Genomic DNA, 21,912 nt, shown 5'->3' with positions numbered 1-21,912 from the left:
CTAACCACACACCCATGGACACCATCATGCTTCAGAGACCAATGTCAGAGCTGTTACGATCTCAGTAGAGACTAGTATCATTGAAAAGGAAATTCAAGTGGACTGGGACTATACTGATTGGAATTTAGAAGAATAAAGGGGATCGTTTAGAAACATATAAAATTATGAAGGGAAAAGATAAGATAGAAGCAGGGAGGTTGTTGGCAGGTGAAACCGGAACTAGAGGGCATAGCCTCAAAATAAGGGGGAGCAGATTTAGGACTGAGTTGAAGAGGAACTTCTTCACCCAAAGGATTGTGAATCTGTGGACTTCCCTGCCCAGTGAAGCAGTTGAGGCTACCTCGTTGAATGTTTTTAAGGCAAAGATAGATAGATTTTTAAACAGTAAAGGAATTAAGAGTTATGGTGAGCGGGCAGGTAAGTGGAGCTGAGTCCACGAAAAGACCAGCCATGATCTCATTGACTGGCGGAGTAAGCTCGAGGGGCCAGATGGCCTACTCCTTCTCCTTGTTCTTATGTTCTTATTCATTGAAAGAATTGTGCCACAAGATTTCACAAAAAAAAATTACCGAACAAAAGTTTTAAAAGAAAGGTATTACTAACCTAATACTGTATTTTGTAAAGACTTGTACTCTAAACCCAAATATCTCAACAGGACACACCTCATTCAATATTTCTTTCTAGAGTCCCTATATATTTATTGGATTTTGATGGTTCTTTTACTTCTCCTGGGACCAAGTCAAGGACTGGGAATCTCCCAAAAAAACTCAATTCCCCAATGTGCGGGAAAATGGGAGTAAATCCTGCTGGTTTTTTAGCATGATTTCCAGAATGAACCTCCGACACTTTGAACATCACAGAGTGCCTCAGTGTGATTCACTCTGGAAATCTGTGAGCTGGGCCTATTCTCGCTTGAGAGGCCAGCAGCATAGCGCTGAGCAGGCCACTGCATATGCGCCGATCTGCCGAACTGCTGGCCTCCAGATTGCTGGCCAGCCTGGTTGCTGGCCAGTACTGCAACCCCCCCATTGCTGGCCCTCCGACCAACCCTCCCTTTCCAGGTTGCTAGCCTCCCTGACTTCCCCAGGCCAACCCCTATGTTCCCCCCCTCCCAATCCACCACCCATGGACCACCCTCCACCCCCCACCCAGATGGTCAGCCCTGATCGCTTCCTCCCTCCCTCTCCTAATCCTCCCAATACAGAGTGGCAGCAGTCCGCCCTACTCCCACCAATCACCACCCCCCCCCAGTAGTCCCCACCCCCCCCCCCCCCCCCCCCCCCCAGCACTATTCCCTGAGCACTGCTTGGTGCCTGGTGGGCAGTGCCAGTTTACCCCTTGGGCACTGCCATGGGGCCAGGCTGGAACTGCCCAAGGAGCATACCCCTTTATCCCTGACCTCTTGCATGGTCTCAATGGCCTCTCTTTCCTCCAGTGGGGTCAGGTGGCCTGTTCACCATTAGTAGGGAGCAGGAGTAAATCCTGCTGGAGTGAATCACTCCTGGCTGGAGGGTGTGATGGTAGAGGACCTGGAGAATTCAGTGCCTGGCCCACTAATCAAATGTAAAGAGTGATTTCCATATTGAAATCAGTTCCATGCCGATTTGCGGCGCGGAGCTGATGAAGCTGGAAATCTTAGTGCCAGAGACTCGCGGAGGTCGTGACGCCCAGCAGGAAGCCCGAGAAATGGCCGCCACTGATGTCTCCTGGCCTGCTGCGCTACTTGAGCAGTGCAGCGGGCTGGAGAATCAACCCCAAGATGTGCCACAGCTTTCAGGGATTCACTTTGATTCTCCTCCATCTTCCTGTTATTCTCTGAAGTATGAGGTTCATTGGGGTCCTTCCAAAAACATCCAGCTAGGCAACCCTCCAATTTGCCCCCAATTCCTCATGATCCTGGATCCCAGCTCCAGCTTGGGCCTTACTGCTTTCTCAAAATTGGAAACCCCTCTTGATTTCAGGTCGCCTTCTGCGACTGGTCTACAGCTCCTGGCAGGTTCTCTCTCACTTGAATAAAAAGCCGCTTCCAGGCAGATTTCATCTTCTTCAACTGCAGGAAGTCACACAGATAAAACCCAACCAAAACAAATTTAATCTAACTATCTCCAATTCTTAAAAATCCTCCTTGCTTTGGGAAACCATATGGATAATTTAAATCCCTTAATTGAGGCAGTTGTCGTCATTCCGTTGTCACCATAGGTAAAGATGTCACAACTTAGAGTTTGACTCAACATTGAACATGAATATATTTAAAAAGCTGGTATGTGAAAAGAAACAACTTGCTGGGACTTGTAGTGAGGCCTGAGGCCTAGTGGTACCCAAACACCTGTACCTACTGGGAGAAAACATAGAAACATAGAAAATAGAAGCAGGAGTAGGCCATTCGGCCTTTCGGGCCTGCTCCACCATTCATTTTGATCATGGTTGATCATCAAATTCAATATCCTGATCCTGCCTCCATCCCCTCCTCCTCCCCCTCCCCCACCCACCATATCTCTTGGTCCCTTTAGCCCCAATTTCTTCTTGAAATCATACAGGAGTGCAAAGAGGCAGGAGGGACATGGCTGGAGCTGAGGGAAAGGGGCCGGAGCCAGGAAGAAAGCAGCCTGAGCCATGGAAAAACATGCTCCGAGTCTCTCTCTCTTTCCCCATCTTCACGTATTCTCAGTTCCTGGTGTTCACTGCTCCTCTAATCACAGCTTATTTCTCTCCCATGAACCTATCAGCAGCAAACATGGGGGAGAAACAGAGCATGATTGGGTAACAGTCCCCTTCAGAAATCTGCAAATTCACTGACCCATCTCTAACCGTCTTCTTCAACATTTGATCCGGGGACCACAATGAGGGGCTTCTTGTGGCCCAGGAGCCGCGCTTTGACAAGTCTAGATTAAGAAGCATACATGTGCTCCAGTACTCATAGTGTGTATATACATTCCACTTCAAGTTGTTAAAAAAAACCCATGTATTCATTGTTTATATTCCTGTGACTTATAATTAGTCATACACTAATGTGTTAAATAATAAAATATTGTTTAGTGATTTTCCACTTCCATCTCTGACCTTATTAAATCAACATAGAACAGCCTTTCAATTGCAATTACTTCTGTTTACCAGCTTCTCAAACCAGATACTCCTACATTACTGTATCTTACATGAAAAATGGTCAATCCTCAGACTAAATTAATAAATCATGAAATTACATATTCGTAATGCAGCTTCATTCAATCTTTGACAGCTGCCTTAGAATCTCAGATTTCTGTTGTCATGACTCTGTTTTCTACTACTAAAACCAGTGAGTCATAGCACTTCAGCAACCTGTCATTTAACCAGTTACCAGGGTTACTGAGGCACTGCTCCAAGAGACTTGCTTGGTCTGTTGTCCTCTCTCAGGATGGCAGCTATTTTATCATTTCCCCTTAACAGCATTCCCATTGCTGAATCCTCACCATCAGCATCCTGACCAGAATTGACCAGAAACCTCACTGGACAAACCACACAAATACTGTGATGACAGGAGCAGGCCATAGGCTGTGAATTCTGTGGCAGGTAACTTACGTCCTGACTTCTCAAATCAAATCCATCAGCTCTAAGGTACAAGTCAGAAATGTCATGGAATACTCTCCAGTTGCCTGGATGAGTGTAGCTGCAAGAACACTCAAGAAGCTCAATGGATGTCGAGGGGTGGTATAACTTTTCCTCTCCCCTCCCCTCCCCCCTCATCTCTTGGTTAACCACAACAAGATGTATATTTTAGAGGGAGTGTTTTAGACGTTTTGAGTGTTTTAACTTTAAAGAACAGACTCGAAGCAGGATTCCTGATGGGTTTAAAGCAAAAGAAAAGATAAACATTTATTAACACAACGCCTGAAATGTAAATGCAATGAAAGCGCTCACTCCCTCGAACAGGCATTTTGATGAGTAAATTAAATTAATGTGGAATAGCAGGGCTAGATAATCCGCACACTGCTCCCCATCCTGGTTGTAACAGTGGATAAAAAGCTTGAAGACATCAGAGCTGTTGAGCTGTGTGCTTCTTCTTGGGTGACCAAATAAACTAAATCGACAAATTGGGGAATAAATTAAAATGCAGCTCCTTAAAAGAGAGGATGCATCAAACTAAAACAGAATCACAAAGGATACTGAAAACATCAAAACAAACTGTGATTGAAGGGGTTGATCAAACAGCCCAGTCCCCGCGATGCCCAGCAGGCATGAAGTACCTCGATGGTACAAGCAGACATCACATTCTCCCTTTCCAGGGATACCTGCCAGTGGACATAGTGTGGAAGAGAGGGGCAGAAGCCCAGGACGGACGGCCCCCTTGACTGCTCACTGCCCGGATTTGTTAGTGGCCTGCTTGGCTAGGCCCTAGAACAGGCCCACGAGGAGGCCATCCTTTCTTCCCGATACTCTTCTGCCCTGATGCCCAAAGATCAGGAGCATGGAGCTGAAGTGCAATCAAAAAGAAAGTAACAGGTTTTTCAGAAAACTAAAAAGGGGGTGTAGCCTAAGATAACTTGTGGTCCATGAATCGCAAAAGACGCATGTTTCGTAGGCATTTGCGCACAACAAAAGGTGAGTTCTAGGGACAATGCATGTACTTAGAATAACCAAATAACAAGAAAAAAAAACATGTTTTAAATTAATCCTTTGGGTGGGAAGAGTTTCTGAGATGTGTTATTTCAGGTGTAACAAATTAGCCCATCTCTCCCCACCTGAGTTGACTGGTTGTTAGGCAAGATTCTGAACTTCTTAATTGGTGACGTTGCTGTTTGTGCTGCTTGTCCCAGATTGACTTGCCCCTGACCTGGCAGATCCTTGGAATAAAATGTATTATCTCAAGTTAATTTTGGTCAAGCGACCACAGTTTTTTCATATTTTGTGAAGGTATTGTTTCAAACAATCCATGAGATACTAACTTTTAAAAATATGGTGTGTCATGCCATTCCCTAATGTTTGAATGTAATAATAACAGCTGTCATTGTTGGTAAATGAATATTTTTCCTTTGGCTAAGCATTTGCGATCCTTGAAAATGTAATTAATGAGGAAATGATCGGTTTTAGTAGTTGATCATTAGAATTTTAAAAATTTCATATCTGTTTGTTGTTCCAGAAAGACAACACTGGGAAACATGTAATAAATGCAACAAGTTGAGACCAAAGCGATCTCACCATTGCAGTCGGTGTGGGCACTGTGTTAGAAAAATGGATCACCATTGTCCATGGTAAGCTTCTTTTAAGCTTTTAATCCTGACATTGAAAAATATGTATAACAAATAGACACATACATTACATGGTCTATTTGATACTTGGTGTAAGGTTTGATACGGAGAGCAACTACATATTTTGAAAATGGATGCAGTACACACAAGGAATGCAATCGCTCAGACCCCAACCCAAGTTAACTGTACAGAGATGGTCTTCACCCAGCTTTTCAGGGTAAAGACTCCAAAGACCAAAACTGTTTACCATTTAGTGATTTTGCTCAGATGATAAGATTGGGTAGAGTAGAAATTTAAAATGCCACATCCATAAATTGTTGACGCAGAGTAAAGAGAACTTTGTGACACAACTAACCTAAAAGCACTGATTCCTAATACTGGCAAAATGCCAAAGAGGCTTTGATCCCCTCAGCTATGTATTCTGCCCTACTGAACACAGTAGTAACTGGAGCTGTAGAGCTCAATGTTGGTGGGAAGATTCATAATGAAATATTTACTCAGATATGTAATAGAAAAACATTTTAAACCTAATGAATAATAAAGATTAGCTGGCATGGATTTCAAAATGTCTAGTCATGTTTGACCAACCTTATTGAATTCTTTGAAAAAATAACTGAAAGAACAGACCAGGGTAATGCAGTGCATGGAATATGCACAGACTTTCGAAATGCATTCAGTCATTCAGGTATCATTTCGTGGACTTAAGAAAGGGGCATGTGGAGTTATGGAACAAGTGGCACAATGGATAGCAAGTTGGTTATAAAACCTGAAAAGAGAGAGTGGTGATTAACGGTAATTAAGGCAACAGATAGGAAGTGTAAAAAAAGTAGACTGCATTGGAAAACTGTTGAACTTGTACAATGTTTGAAATGATACTTGAAACTTGTACATCTGAACCAGAGGGGCACCAATATCCTGGGAGGGAAATTTGCTACGGCTCTTCAGGGGGGTTTAAACTAATTTGTCAGGGGGATAGGAAAAGGAGCTGTAGTCCAGAAGTCAGTGTTGGGCGTAGTGAGGTACTGAGGAAGATATCACGGTCGCAGGAGTGTACCGGCAGACAGGAAGGTGGGTTGAAGTGTGTCTATTTCAATGCAAGGAGCATCCGAAATAAAGTAGGTGAGCATGGATTGGTACTTGGGACTACGATGTTGTGGCCATTATGGAGACATGGTTAGAACAGGGGCAGGAATGGTTGTTGGAAGTTCCGGGGGATAGATGCTTCAGTAAGAGTAGGGAAGGTGGTAAAAGAGGTGGTGGAGTAGCATTGTTAATCAAGGATAGTTTAACGGCTGCAGAAAGGCAGTTCGAGGGGGATCTGCCTACTGAGGTAATATGGGCTGAAGTTAGAAATAGGAAAGGAGTGGTCACGTTGTTAGGAGTTGTCTATAGGCCCCCAAATAGTAATAGAGATGTGGAGGAAGAAATTGCTAAGCAGATTATGGATAGGTGTGGAGGTCATAGGTAGTTGTCATGGGTGACTTTCGGTGTCTTTCGTTATTGCAATGGAGAGGGATAGGGCCAGGACAAGGTTTATAATTGGGGGAGTGGTAATTATGATGCGATTAGGCAAGAATTAGGGAGCATAAGATGGGAACAGAAACTGTCAGGGAAAGGCACAAATGAAAAGTGGAGCTTGTTCAAGGAACAAATATTGCCTGTCCTTGATAGGTATGTCCCTGTCAGGCAGGGAGGAAATGGTCGAGTGAGGGAACCATGGTTCACAAAAGAGGTTGAATGTCTTGTCAAGAGGAAGAAGAAAGCGTATGTAAGGATGAGAAAACAAGGTTCAGTTGGGTCCATTGAGGGTTACAAGTTAGCAAGGAATGAGCTGAAAAAAGGGCTTAGGAGAGCTAGGAGGGGACATGAGAAGTCCTTGGCGGGTCGGATCAAGGAAAACCCCAAGGCCTTTTACTCTTATGTGAGGAATAAAAGAATGACCAGGGTGAGGTTAGGGCCGGTCAAGGACAGTAGTGGGAACTTGTACATGGAGTCAGAAGAGATAGGAGAGGCGATGAATGAATACTTTTCTTCAGTGTTCACCAAGGAGAGGGGCCATGTTTTTGAGGATGAGAGTGTGATACAGGCTGATAGGCTGGAGGAGGTGGATGTTCTGAGGGAAGATGTATTAGCAATTTTGAAAAACTTGAAGGTCGATAAGTCCCCTGGGCCAGATGAGATATATCCTAGGATTCTTTGGGAGGCAAGGGATGAGATTGTAGAGCCTTTGGCTTTGATCTTTGGGTCCTCGGGGATGGTGCCAGAGGACTGGAGAGCGGCGAATGTTGTTCCTCTGTTCAAGAAAGGAAATAGGAATGACCCTGGTAATTATAGGCCGGTTAGTCTTACTTCGGTGGTCGGCAAGTTAATGGAAAAAGTCCTGAGGGATAGGATTTACGACCATTTAGAAAGATGCAGCTTCATCCGGGATAGTCAACATGGATTCGTGAACGGTAAGTCTTGCCTCACAAATTTGATTGAATTTTTTGAGGAGGTAACTAAGTGTGTCGATGAAGGTAGAGCAGTTGATGTCATATACATGGATTTTAGTAAGGCGTTTGATAAGGTCCCCCATGGTCGGCTCATGAAGGAAGTAAGGAGGTGTGGGATAGAGGGAAATTTGGCCGATTGGATAAGTAACTGGCTATCTCATAGAAAGAGTTTTAACAACACCAGGTTAAAGACCAACAGGTTTATTTGGTAGCAAATACCATTAGCTTTCGGACCGCTGCTCCTTCGTCAGATGGAGTGGAGTAAAAGCAGCGCTCTGAAAGCTAATGGTATTTGCTACCAAATAAACCTGTTGGACTTTAACCTGGTGTTGTTAAAACTCTTACTGTATTTACCCCAGTTCAACGCCGGCATCTCCATATCATATCTCATAGAAGACAAAGGGTGGTGGTGGATGGAAAATTTTCAGACTGGAGACCAGTTACCAGAGGTGTACCACAAGGATCAGTGCTGGGTCCTCTGCTATTTGTGATTTTTATAAATGACTTGGAGGAAGGGGCTGAAGGGTGGATCAGTAAATTTGCAGATGACACCAAGATTGGTGGAGTAGTGGATGATGTGGAGGGCTGTTGTAGGCTGCAAAGAGACATTGATAGGATGCAGAGCTGGGCTGAAAAATGGCAGATGGAGTTTAACCCTGATAAGTGCGAGGTGATTCATTTTGGTAGGACAAATTTGAATGCGGATTACAGGGTCAAAGGTAGGGTTCTGAGGAATGTGGAGGAACAGAGGATTTTGGGTTCATATCCACAGATCTCTGAAGGTTGCCACTCAAGTGGATAGAGCCGTGAAGAAGGCCTATAGTGTGTTAGCGTTTATTAACAGGGAGATTGAGTTTAAGAGCCGTGGGGTTATGCTGCAACCGTACAGGACCTTGGTAAGACCACATTTGGAATATTGTGTGCAGCTCTGGTCACCTCACTATAAGAAGGATGTGGAAGCACTGGAAAGAGTGCAAAGGAGATTTACCAGGATGCTGCCTGGTTTGGAGGGTAGGTCTTATGAGGAAAGGTTGAGGGAGCTAGGGCTTTTTTCTTTAGAGCGGAGGAGGTTGAGAGGCGACTTAATAGAGGTTTATAAGATGATGAGGGGGATAGATAGAATGGACGTTCAGAGACTATTTCCTTGGGTGGATGTAGCTGTTACTAGGGGGCATAACTATAAGGTTCGTGGTGGAAGATATAGGAGGGATGTACGAGGTATGTTCTTTACTCAGAGAGTGGTTGGGGTGTGGAATGGACTGCCTGCTGTGATAGTGGAGTCAGACACTTGAGGAACTTTCAAGCGGTTATTGGATAGGCACATGGAGCACACCAGAATGATAGGGAGTGGAATAGCTTGATCCTGGTTTCGGAAAAGGTTCGGCACAACATCGTGGGCTGAAGGGCCTGTACTGTTCTATGTTCTATGATATGCGAGGTGTAATTTTACGAGATATAAATTTTAAATTTAAATTTTTAAATGCATTCAGTAAGGTACCATATAGTGGACTTAAGACAAGGGGCATGTGGAGTCAGGGAACAAGTGGCACAATGGATAGCAAACTGGTTATAAAACTTGAAAGAAGTCTAACAACACCACGACAACACGGAACAGTCTGTTCCGAAAGCTAGTGGCTTTTGCTACCAAATAAACCTGTTGGACTTTAACCTGGTGTTGTTAGACTTCTTACTGTGTTTACCCCAGTCCAACGCCAGCATCTCCACATTATAAAACTTGAAAACAGAGAGTGGTGATTAACAATAGTTAAGGCAACAGATAGGAAGTATAAAAGGATTGATAATTATACCGCTGTTGTCAACCATTTTGACTCTGGAATTGGTAATGCATTTTGATAGGAAGATTAAAATGCCTCATGCTGTTTAAACGGAAAATGAGATTTTAAGTGTGGAATTTGAATAAAATCTGATAATCATCTGGGGATACAAATAAACAAATCAATAAAACTAGTGAAAGGTTAATAAGACCATTAAAAAAAAATAAACAAAGTACTTGGTTCATTAGTTGAGGGATAGAATTAAAAGGCAAATTTATATTAAATTGTATAGAATCTTCACTGGTCTCCACATTATTTAAAGGGATGCGTAAGTGCTGGGGAAGACACAAAAAAACAACAAAGATGATGCTGGGACTATCAAGTGAGGGTGGACAACTTTGGTCCCTTTTCTCTGGAAAGGAGAAGGCTGAGGGGCCACCCAATAAAGGTGTTTAAGGTTATTGAAAGTGTTTGGTGGGTAGGCAGAGCGCTGTTTCTTATTGTAGGGGAGACCAAAACCAGGGTCCACAATTACAAGATGGTCACTAACAAATCCAGTAGGGAATTCGGGTGAAGTTGCTTTGCTGAGAGAGATCTATGAATGTGGAATTTGCTGCTATAGAGAGTAGCTGAAGTGATCAGTGTAGATACATTTAAGGAAAAACTAGATAAATACAATGGAGAAAGGAGTAGAAGAGGCTGGTGTGGAGCATAAAAACCATTATATCTTTGCTGTAGTTTCTAGGTAATTTAATATAATCTAATATAATTCTACTGTAACCACAAGCAACAGTTATTTGTGAAGACAGGTAGCATCCAATGACATTACCTCAGTCTTTGTGTCTATAATGCTAAACCCTGCAGATGAAATAAAGGCAATATTTGTTTTACTTTCTGGCTGTATTCCTCATATTTTCAGCTCAAAGAAAGAAGATCCTTTTTTTTAAGGCCATGCAATCTTCTATTTATATTTTATTTGATTTATTAGTTGTCACATGTATACAGCAGAAAGTATTGTTTCTTGTGCGCTATACAGACAAAGCATACCGTTCATAGAGAAGGAGAGGGTGCAGAATGTAATGTTACAGTCATATCTAGGGTGTAGAGAAAGATCAACTTAATATAAGGTAGTTTCATTCAAAACTCTGATGGCAACAGGGAAGAAGCTTCTTGAGTCGGTTGGTATGTGACCTCAGACCTTTGTATCATTTCCCGATGGAAGAAGTTGGAAGAGAGTATGTCCGGGGTGCGTGGGGTCCTTGATTATGCTGGCTGCTTTTCTGAGGCAGCAGGAAGTGTAGATAATGTCAATGGGTGGGAGGCAGGTTTGTGTGATGAACTGGGCTTTGTTCACAACCTTATTGTAGTTTCTTGTGGTCTTGGTCAGAACAGGAGCCTTACCAAGCTGTGATACAATCAGAAAGGATGCTTTCTATGGTGCATCTGTAAAAGTTGGTGAGAGGGATAGCATTTAACCTGCTACTGTAGAATACATTATCATAATACATGCATGATGATTAGAGTTTTGATACTTGGACATTATTTTAAAAACAAACTCTCACATAGAAATGAAGTTTATGATATGAAGGGGTATTATAGACTAAACTGCAGTTCTAAATGGGATTAGGTTAAAAGATTATTCCAGAGATAATGTATATGTGACCTTTACCAGGATAGAGCATCCTGACAGTTCAGGTCTAGATCTTTGAAGGTTCTCCTGAAAGAAGAAGGTTCTCCTTTGAAGATCTCCTGAAAAATTTTGTTTCAGGAGGCATTCATACCTTTTCACTTCAAATTTGTGGCTTGGGACAGGAGGGTTTTTCACTGCAAGTGAGGCAGGCACGGAGGTCCAAAAGGTAGCAGTAGAGAAACCTCAGCCTCTATATTTGCCCAACAAAGGTTCAATGTACTTTCAGCTTGAGTAGACGAGAGCAGGTACTCCATGAAAGATGAGCAAACTGATCACAGCACCGTGGTCCAGGGTGACCATTCAAGTTGGGTGATTTAAAAAGGAAAACTAGCAGTATTGGAGGACAGTATATTTAGGGGAATAGATTGTCTCAAAGGCTGTGTTACTAGCCAGTGCCAGCGTTAAGGACATATCCATGGGGCTGGAGAGGAACTTGGAGTGGAAGGGAAAGAGTCCAGTTTTCATGGTCCACGTATGTACCAACATCATTGGTAGGACGAAGAGAGAGGTTCAGCTAAGGAGTATGAGCAGCTAGAAGCCAATTTAAAAAGCTGAACCACAAACCTAGTAATCTCTGGATTACAACATGAGCCAACAGCTAATTGACATGGGATAAATAAGACCATAGAGTTGAACACACAGTGGGGAATTTTCCTGTCCCGCCCACCATGGGAATTGTAGTGGGGTGGGTGCGGACCATGCAAAGCTCCATTGACCTCAGATGGGATGGTAACCTGCTTTCGGCTGAAGTAAACAATGATTCATACAATACTTAAAATGCATTAAAATATTCGCATACATGTTTTAAAATCATAATTACTTGTTTAATTATCTTATAGCATTCACATGTGTGCAAACTATTCTCTTTAGCTTATTAACTTATTTCAAGAATCGTTTAACTCTTTACTGGTAGTCCTGTCAGTGCCTTATGCATTTTGTCTAAAAATCTTATTAACTGTTTAGAAATCTCCCACTTCATGCCCTCTGCAGATTTCCCAACCTCTGACTGACTCTTGTAGCCACATTGTTTATATGGCTAGTTCAGTTCAGTTTCTGATCAATGGTAACAGCCAGGATGTTGATAGTGGGAAACTCAGTGATGGCAATGCCATTGAATTTCAAGGTTAGATTCCCTCCTTTTGGAGACGGTCGTTACCTGGTATTTGTGTGCTTACTAGCCAGTTATTACCTAAGCCTGAATATCTGGTCCTGCTGCATGTGAATGGGGATTGCTTCAGTAGCTGAGGAGTTGTGAATGGTTCTGATAATTGTGCAGTCATCTGCAAACATCCTCACTCCTAACCTTATGATGGAGAGAAGGTAATCGATGAAGCAGTTGAAGGTGGTTGGGCCTAGGGCACTACCCTGAGGAACACCTGCAGCAATTACCTGGGACTGTGATAATTGGCTTCCAACAACCACAAACATCTTCCTTTATGCCAGGAATGCTTCCAAACAGTAGAAAGCTTTCCCCCCGATTTCTACGACTTTAGTTTTGCTCGGGTTTCTTGATGCCGCACTCAGTCAAATGCCTTGATGTCAAGGGCAGTAATTCTCATCTCATCCCTGGAGTTCATCATTTACTTAAGGGGGGACATACTTGCAATGAAAGTAATTTAGAGAACATTCACTAGGCTGATTTTTAAGATGAACAGTTAAGGCTAGGTTTTTATGGGCAAAGGTTGACCAGGGGGTGGGTCCATATTCATTGGCGTTTTGAAGAATGAAAACTGATCTAAGATTCTGAAGGGGCTTGAAAGGGGACATGCTGGGATGGAACTGAGAATTGGTGACACAGTTTACAAATATATGTCTCCAATTTAAGATTGAGATGAGGAGATTTTATTTCTCTGAGAGTTGTTAGTATTTGAAATTCTCTTCCATAGAGAGCAGTAGAGGCTGGGACATTGAACATCTTCAAGGCCGAGTTAGACAGATTTTTCATCAACAAGAGGAGTCATCTGTTATGGAGGGTAGGCAGGAAGGTGGAGTTCCACAATCAGATCAGCCATGATCATATTCCATGGCAGAGCAGGATTAAGGAGTCAAATGGCCCATATTTGTTTCCATTACTTACATCCTCATGGAGGTTATGCTGAACCTTTATAAATCTCTGGTTAGTTCAAAAGTAAAGCATTATGTCTAGCTCTGATCACCACATACATAGAAACATAGAAACCCTACAGTGCAGAAGGAGGCCATTCGGCCCATCGAGTCTGCACCGACCACAATCCCACCCAGGCCCTACCCCCACATATTTACCCGCTAACCTACGAATCTCAGGGGCAATTTTTAACCTGGCCAATCAACCTAACCCGCACATCTTTGGACTGTGGGAGGAAACCGGAGCACCCGGAGGAAACCCACGTATTAGGAAGAACATGAGGATCAGAGCAATAACGCAGAGGAAACTTGCCAGAACGGTTCCATAGATGAAGGATTTCAGCAATAATGTTAAGTTGTTGATACTGGGGTTGTTCTCCTTGGGAGAATGAGATTGAAGGGAAACCTGATAGAAGTGTGCACGATTATGACAGGTCTATGTAAAGTAGACAAAGAAGACATGTTTCCATTAGCTGATGGTACAGGGCCTAGAGGGCACAGATTTTGGACAAGAGATTCCAGGGGAATGTGAAGAAGAATGGTAATGGCTTGGAATGGGGGCTGGTAAAAGCAGAGATGATGAATGATTTCAAAAGGAAATTGGATGGGCTTTTGAAGGAAATAAACTTTCAGAGCTACAAGGATAGAGAGGGAGAATGAGAACGATTAGATTGTTGAACAAGAGCTGCTATAAACCTAACGAGCTGGGTGGCATCGTTCTGTGTCATTTAAAAATTGTATGATCTGTTCAGCCTCAGAGAAAATAACTGTAATTATCTTTATAAATCTTTAGCAAGAAACTTCCATGGTGAAAGGGCAGCTTAAGAAAACATTTGTAGCAGTGAAAGTTCAGGTACATATTCAGTGTTTATGGGAAAACATAACCCAATTTATTTTATATTATTCATTGTTACAAAGAGAGATGATGACAAAACACAGTTAGCCTGTCAGTATTTGAAAAGAGACAATTTAGGACTTAATGCTTTGGATATAGTTTATTTGTCAGAAATCAATTTTCAATCTTTTCCCCTTGTAAACGCAGTTTCTAGCATTTTCTTTTTGTTTTGTTGAGTATTCAGTTTTCCTAGTGGTATTGTCACTAGACTATTAATCCAGAAACTCAGCTAATGTTCTGGGGACCTGTGTCCGAATCCCACCATGGCAGATGGTGGAGTTTGAATTCAATAAAAAATATCTGGAATTAAGAATCTACTGATGACCATGAAACCATTGTCAATTGTCAGAAAAACCCATCTGGTTCACTAATCCCCTTTAGGGAAGGAAATCTGTTGTCATTACCAGCTCTGGCCTGCATGTGACTCCAGAACCACAGCAATGTGGTTGACTCTCGACTGCCGTCCAAGGGCAACTAGGGATGGGCAATAAATTTTGGCCAGCCAGTGACGCCCATGTCCCATGAATGAATAATAAACAAATTCTGCACAAAAGCATGTTAGCAACCTAAAATATATGGTGGTGTAACAATAGCCTTGCTCATTTGAGGTTACATTAAATCTGCTCTGCATAGAAATGTGTCACTTCTTTCAAAAGCTCAAATAATTAATTTGAAGATACTGATTTGCTGAAATACAGGCTGAGTGTCAAGTGAAGAGCAACCAAATTAATGACCAATTTCAATCAATTACAGCTAGTGAATTCATTTTTTAAAAAGTAATTACAATTTTTATTTCTGAGCCAACTGCATAATCATATAAATAACATTCAGAAAATAACCAAACATTTAAACCCTTGAAAAAGTCTTTGATGTTCCACATTCCCATTGTATTTTCAGAACATTACTTTCTTTTGCAGAGATTGTTTTGGAGCTCACTTTTCCTGTTTGCTTGCAGCTTCTTTTCTCCACTCTCACCTTGTTTCTGATCTCTTTGCCTTAAAGTCGAGAGAGCCCTTGGGTATTTATACTTGTGCACATTACAAGGAAAATTCATTTTTTTCCTCCTCTATCTTCTGCGCTCTTAATTTAGTCTGTTGTCTAGGTGACACAGTGGTCAGCATTGCTGCCTCGCAATGCCAGGGACCCGGGTTCGATTCCCGGCTTGGGTCACTGTCTGTGTGGAGTCAGTATGTTCTCCTTGTGTCTGTGTGGGTTTCCTCTGGATGCTCTGGTTTCCTCCCACTGTCCGAAAGATGTGCTGGTTAGGTGCATTGGCCATGCTAAATTCTCCCTCAGTGTACCCGAACAGGCATCAGAGTGTAGCGACTAGGGGATTTTCACAGTAACTTCATTGCTGTCACACTAATAAATAAATCTTAAACTTCTTTAAAAGGTCACACATAATTCATGTCATTCTTGTCACCTTCTATTTGCATGTTCAGAGGAATTAATATGAGGAAATAATTTGAGGTTTGGGTCTTTGATAAATTCTTTTCCCCCAGTACTTACAAAGAGGGAGGGTGCAGGAAGAGCCCAAAAACAGACAAAGAACCTGGTGAGGTTTGGCCACAGAGATCCTGGCAAATGTCATGGCGGGAACTCAATCTCACTTGTTTCTTTGGATTGCCACCTGACAGCCAGCCAAATTGACAGGCTGGTTAGCAGCTGGGGTGGAATAGCAACGACAGGAAAGTGCAGATAGGAACCCCTGTGGCTATCACTCAATAACAGGGGACAGGTTGAATGTCAGCCCTAGAGGAGGGTGGAGAGACTACTTGGAGGGAGAAAGGCCACCACAGCAGAAGGGGCAAATTGGGGCTTCAGGGAGAGAAAGGCATTTGATTGGCATGGGAGAAGCTGAAGGTATCCTTGCTAATTTAGGGGGAGCAGTCCTGATCCACCAGAAGTGCTGGAAACGGCATTTATCTTTGAAATTGATAGCTCCCCTCCCCCTTTCACTGCTGATTTCTTGTACCCAGGGAGTACGTTTTATATTGTGTGCCCAACTGCACTGTGGGTGTCATATTTAAATATTATAATGAATGATCTGTCTCTCCTCCACAGAACATTGCATGTTTCACTATTCGCAACCACTAAAAAACAGTGTTGCTCACATGTTTGCCATGTTTAAATCTCTCTCATCCATTGTGTGGAATTATTATCAAGGCTTTGGTAAATGGCGACAGAGATGGGACTGGGCTGGGCAAGAATTGATAGCATCAGATTGAAGGGCGTCACGGTGGCACAGCGGTTAACACTGCTGCCTCACAGCACCAGGGACCTGGGTTCGATTCCCGGCTTGGGTCACTGTCTGTGCGGAGTCTGCACGTTCTCCTCGTGTCTGCATGGGTTTCCTCTGGGTGCTCCGGTTTCCTCCCACAGTCCAAAGGATGTGCTGGTTAGGTGCATCGGCCATGCTAAATTCTCCCTCAATATACCCGAACAGGCGCTGGAGTGTAGCGACAAGGGGATTTTCACAGTAACGTCATTGCAGTGTCAATGTAAGCCTACTTGTGACAAATAAATAAACTTTAAAGGATGCAAATGCACAGTAGTGCAGCACTGTGTTGTGATTCTCTAAGGCTATTTTTACACATTATAGTTTGTGCTTTGTGATTGATCTCTATATTTGTCATTTCAGTCCTTTTTTTGACCAGTTTATTTGGAGGTAGTTGAAATTCCCCATGATTATTATCCTATACCTTGTTCTACAATTCCCTTCCAGTATTTGATGGACTAGAGTATACTTCTGTTAGAATATCTATCCCTTGTCTTTTAACTCAGTTTGTATGGAATTAGTTTCTATATTGTGAGTTACATGCTTTTCTTTGATAGTCATTATTTTTATCTTAGAACCAAGGGACACAATCTCAGAATGAGGGGCAGACCATTTACGACTGGGATGAGGAGGAATTTCCTTCACTCAGAAGGATTCAAATCTTTGGAATTCTGTAGCCCAGAGGACTGTGGAGGCTCAGTCATTGAATATGTTCAAGTCACAGAGCGATAGATTTTTAGATATTAAAAATATCAAGTGATAGTGTGGAAAAATGACATTGAGGTAAAAGCTCAGCCATGATCTACTTGAATGGTGGAACAAGCTTGATGGGCCAAATGGCCTACTCTTATTTCCCATGTTACTATTGTACAGTTAATCCACCTCCCTTCCATCTATCCCTTTCCTTACTAAATATGTTATATCCAACAATCTTCAGTTGCCAGTCATGTTCTCTATGTAGCCATATTGCAGCCATTTGAGTGTGCACCAAGAAGTCCAACAGAACTGAAGTGAATGGGAGTCACTTACCTGGTACAGCCTCCTACTGCAGTATTGCTTTAAAGATGATCTAATGATCTTTCTTCTCAGACCTCAACTGCTCATGTCTGTGGAGTATTGCAAAACCCTCAATATAAATTTCACTTGAATGGAAATTGAAATCTGCCCTCTAACGTTACTTTAAATGATTTGGGGAAAAAATTGATGCAGAAATAGCTCGGAGCCAGAGAATAACATCATAGTACAGTTGATCGTATCTTGGAAAATTAGGTACACTGCAACTGTACAGGACCTTGGTGAGACCATATTTGGAATATTGTGTGCAGTTCTGGTCACCTCACTATATGTGGAAGTGCTGGAAAGAGTGCAAAGGAGATTTACCAGGATGCTGCCTGGTTTGGAGGGTAGGTCTTATGAGGAAAGGTTGAGGGAGCGAGGTGTTCTCTCTGGAGCGGAGGAGGCTGAGGGGAGACTTAATAGAGGTTTATAAAACGATGAGGGGGACAGATAGAGTGAACGTTCAAAGACTATTTCCTCGGGTGGATGGAGCTATTACAAGGGGGCATAGCTATAGGGTTCATGGTGGGAGATATAGGAAGGATATCAGAGGTAGGTTCTTTACGCAGAGAGTGGTTGGGGTGTGGAATGGACTGCCTGCATGGATAGTGGAGTCAGACACTTTAGGAACATTTAAGCGGTTATTGGATAGGCACATGGAGCACACCAGGATGATAGAGAGTGGGATAGCTTGATCTTGGTTTCAGATAAAGCTCGGGGCCGAAGGGCCTGTTCTGTGCTGTACTGTTCTATGTTCTATACACAGGTTGCTCATCCAAATCCAGTCCGAGTCCCGGCATTGGGCAAAGATATCTCATTTGAATCCATCTGATCTTTTCAATTAAAATGTCTAATTCGGGCTTTTAAAGACAATTCATGTTTTACATTTTTAATTAAAATTTAAATCTTTATTCTGAATTTTAGAAATTTTGTTGACAGAAGGTTGTGGGGGGGGGGGGGGGGGGGGGGGGGGGAGTGACAATTGAAAAATTAATTCAGAAGCATTTTGAAGAATTTGTGGGAAACCTGGTGGCCAGATAAAGCAGTCACAGTGTTATATGTGTATATTGACAAAATCCATTGTGAATACAGACAGAAGAGCATGATTATTATAGCCTCGCCATTATGGAAGCGCACAGGGTACTAACCGAGAACAATATCAAGATAGAAGAAATCGATTCCAATAAATCATGCTGCTGCAGGGTAATTGATAACCATAGAAGATAAGAACATAAGAAATAGGAGCAGGAGTAGGCCATCTAGCCCCTCGAGCCTGCCCCGCCATTCAATAAGATCATGGCTGATCTGAAGTGAATCAGTTCCACTTACACGCCTGCTCCCCATAACCCTTAATTCCCTTACCGATCAGGAATCCATCTATCCGTGACTTAAACATATTCAACGAGGTCGCCTCCACCACTTCAGTGGACAGAGAATTCCAGAGATTCACCACCCTCTGAGAGAAGAGGTTCCTCCTCAACTCTGTCCTAAACTGACCCCCCTTTATTTTGAGGCTGTGCCCTCTAGTTCTGGTTTCCTTTCTAAGTGGAAAGAATCTCTCCACTTCTACCCTATCCAGCCCCTTCATTATATTATATGCCTCGATAAGATCACCCCTCAGCCTTCTAAACTCCAACGAGTACAAACCTAATCTGCTCAATCTCTCCTCATAATCTACACCCCTCATCTCCGGTATCAACCTGGTGAACCTTCTCTGCACTCCCTCCAAGGCCAATATATCCTTTCGCAAGTAAGGGGACCAAAACTGCACACAGTATTCCAGCTGCGGCCTCACCAATGCCTTGTACAGATGCAGCAAGACTTCTCTGCTTTTATATTCTATCCCCCTCGTGATAAATGCCAACATCCCATTTGCCTTCTTGATCACCTGTTGTACTTGCAGACTGAGTTTTTGTGACTCATGCACAAGGACCCCCAGGTCCCTTTGCACAGTAGCATGTTGTAATATTTTCCACTTAAATAATAATCCAATTTGCTATTATTTCTTCCAAAGTGAATAACCTCGCATTTGCCAACGTTATACTCCATCTGCCAGATCCTCGCCCACTCACTCAGCCTATTCAAATCTCTCTGCAGACCTTCCGCTTCCTCCACGCAATTCACTTTCCCACTTATCTTCGTGTCGTCAGCGCACTTTGTTACCCTATACTCAGTCCCCTCCTCCAGATCATCTATGTAAATAGTAAACAGTTGAGGCCCCAGTACCGATCTATGCGGCACGCCACTAGTCACCATCTGCCAACCAGAAAAGCACCCATTTATTCCAACTTTCTGCTTCCTGTTGGATAGCCAATCCCCAATCCACGCTAACATTTTACCCCCAACTCCATGTGCCCCAATCTTCTGCAGCAATCTTTTGTGAGGCACCTTATCGAATGCCTTCTGGAAATCCAAAAACACCACACCTACCGGTTCCCCTCCGTCAACCGCACTAGTCACATCTTCATAAAAATCCAGTAAGTTCGTCAAACACGACTTTCCTCTCATGAATCCATGCTGCGTCTGCTTGATCGAACCATTCTTATCCAGATAGCTAAAGGATATAACTACAATGTAACACGTCTACATACAGTATCTATTATTAATCTTAATATAGGAATTTAGAAAGGAAATGAGGACAATATTACTTCAAAACAGAAACTGAATTTTGTTTAATTGTCCAATGGCCCCACATTCCCCAAACACTGCTTTGCCATTCCATTGTTCAGTGGAATGATAGATTGATTGGTATCTTATTAAACAGCTTACATATGTGTACTCTGATCTAATTATTCACGACCTTCTGACTATGACTCACATAAAGACAGCATTCACTCTTGATTGCTTTTGCGGAATGTCGCAGGAGATTGACTAGCTTGTGTGTGTTTTTTCTTGTGCACCCCTCCAAAAGAAAATCAAAAACCTAAACGACAGTTCCTAATCCCTTCCATGATTCAATATACCATTCATCTCCTTTCTCCGCTAATACTGCATGCAAGCTGTTTTGTGGATCTATTATATTTACAACAATCTTTTTTGCTTTTGCATTAATTAATGGGGGGAGATTGAGAAATTGGGGAATAACATTTTCCACCAAACAACAGCAGGAAGATGCATGACATCTTTCATGACCCCAGGGCCTCCCAAAGTTCTTCACAGCCAATGAAATACTTAAGATCTGTAGCCATTGTTTTAATGTCAGAAAACCAGCATCCAATTTGTGCCCAGAAAAATACCTCAAAAATGTTTCCATAGCTCTTGGGGCTAAAAGGATCAAGAGATATGGGGGCGAAGGCTGAATCAGGATATTGAATTTGCTGGTCAACCATAATCATATTGAATGGCAGAGCAGGCTCGAAGGGCCAAATGGTCCACTCCTGCTTCTATTTCCTATGTTTCTAAACATGGAAAGAGTGACCAGATAATCTATTTTATTAGTGGAACAGATATTGGCCAGGACACCAAAACAATTTCTCTGGTCTTCTTCAAGAAGTGCTATTGGATTCTTTACATTTTTCTTCAGTGACAATCATTTAACATCTTCATAGAACCATAGAATCCCTACAGTGCAGAGGGAGGCCATTCAGCCCATTGATTCTGCACTGATTCTCTGAAAGAACGTCTTACCCAAGCCCACCCCGCCACCCTATCCCTTTAACCCTGGGTAATCCACCTAAATTACACATCCTTGGACAGTAAAGGGCAATTTAGCATGCCCAGTCCACCTAACCTGCACCTTTCGAGTGTGGGAGGAAACTGGAGCACTCGGAGGAAACCCACGCAGACACAGGAAAAGCGTGCACACTCCACATAGTCAGTTACTTGAAGCCGGAATTGAACCCATGTCCCTGGTGCTGTGAAGCAGCAATACTAACCATTGTGCCACTGTGTTGCCCTTGATCTCATCTGAAGACAACGGCTCCAGCAATGCATTATTCTGACTGTACCACACTGAAGTGTAAACCTAGATTATATGTTCAAGGCTGTGGAATGGAGCTTAAATCACACCTCTGAACATAACTTACAGCTGCAGAATATTTAGTTTCATGCCTTCCTTTTGAGTGGTGCTTGGAGGCTGAATGGAATCAGATGAAATCTGATCTGCACGCGCCATAAGTGCTAAATTATTGATGTCGTGTTTCGAGCCACTTTGGGATTAAGCTTTCACGCCGATGCCACATGAACCATGAATAACGTTAACTTGAAGTATGTTGCACTGTGCCACAATTTGCGTACATTTGGTCACTGCCTCTGTAAATGAAAATTGTAGATCACCAAATAGAGATAGTAACCAGAGAAAAGAAACATTAACGGGAAGGAATTTAAGAATTCATTGTTCAGGAGCTGTACCAATCAAATTGCCTTCTGATTTTGATTCCAAATTTACTTTTTATGAAGTTT

The 21,912-nt window shown here is 42.7% G+C and overlaps 1 protein-coding gene across 3 annotated transcripts in view; it reads left to right on the top strand.

The window, feature by feature from the left end:
• Positions 1-21,912, top strand: part of zdhhc21 (zDHHC palmitoyltransferase 21) — a 109,962-nt gene that overhangs the window by 55,865 nt on the left and 32,185 nt on the right. For all 3 annotated transcript variants that reach the window (XM_078215346.1, XM_078215347.1, XM_078215345.1), the window contains one exon: positions 5,114-5,225. In XM_078215346.1, coding sequence (XP_078071472.1) covers positions 5,114-5,225 — 112 coding nt within the window. The remainder of the gene's footprint in view (positions 1-5,113; positions 5,226-21,912) is intronic.

This window comes from Mustelus asterias, chromosome 6 (assembly GCF_964213995.1).
Source record: "Mustelus asterias chromosome 6, sMusAst1.hap1.1, whole genome shotgun sequence".
Lineage (NCBI taxonomy): Eukaryota > Metazoa > Chordata > Chondrichthyes > Carcharhiniformes > Triakidae > Mustelus > Mustelus asterias.
This window is presented reverse-complemented; position numbering and strand designations above follow the sequence as displayed.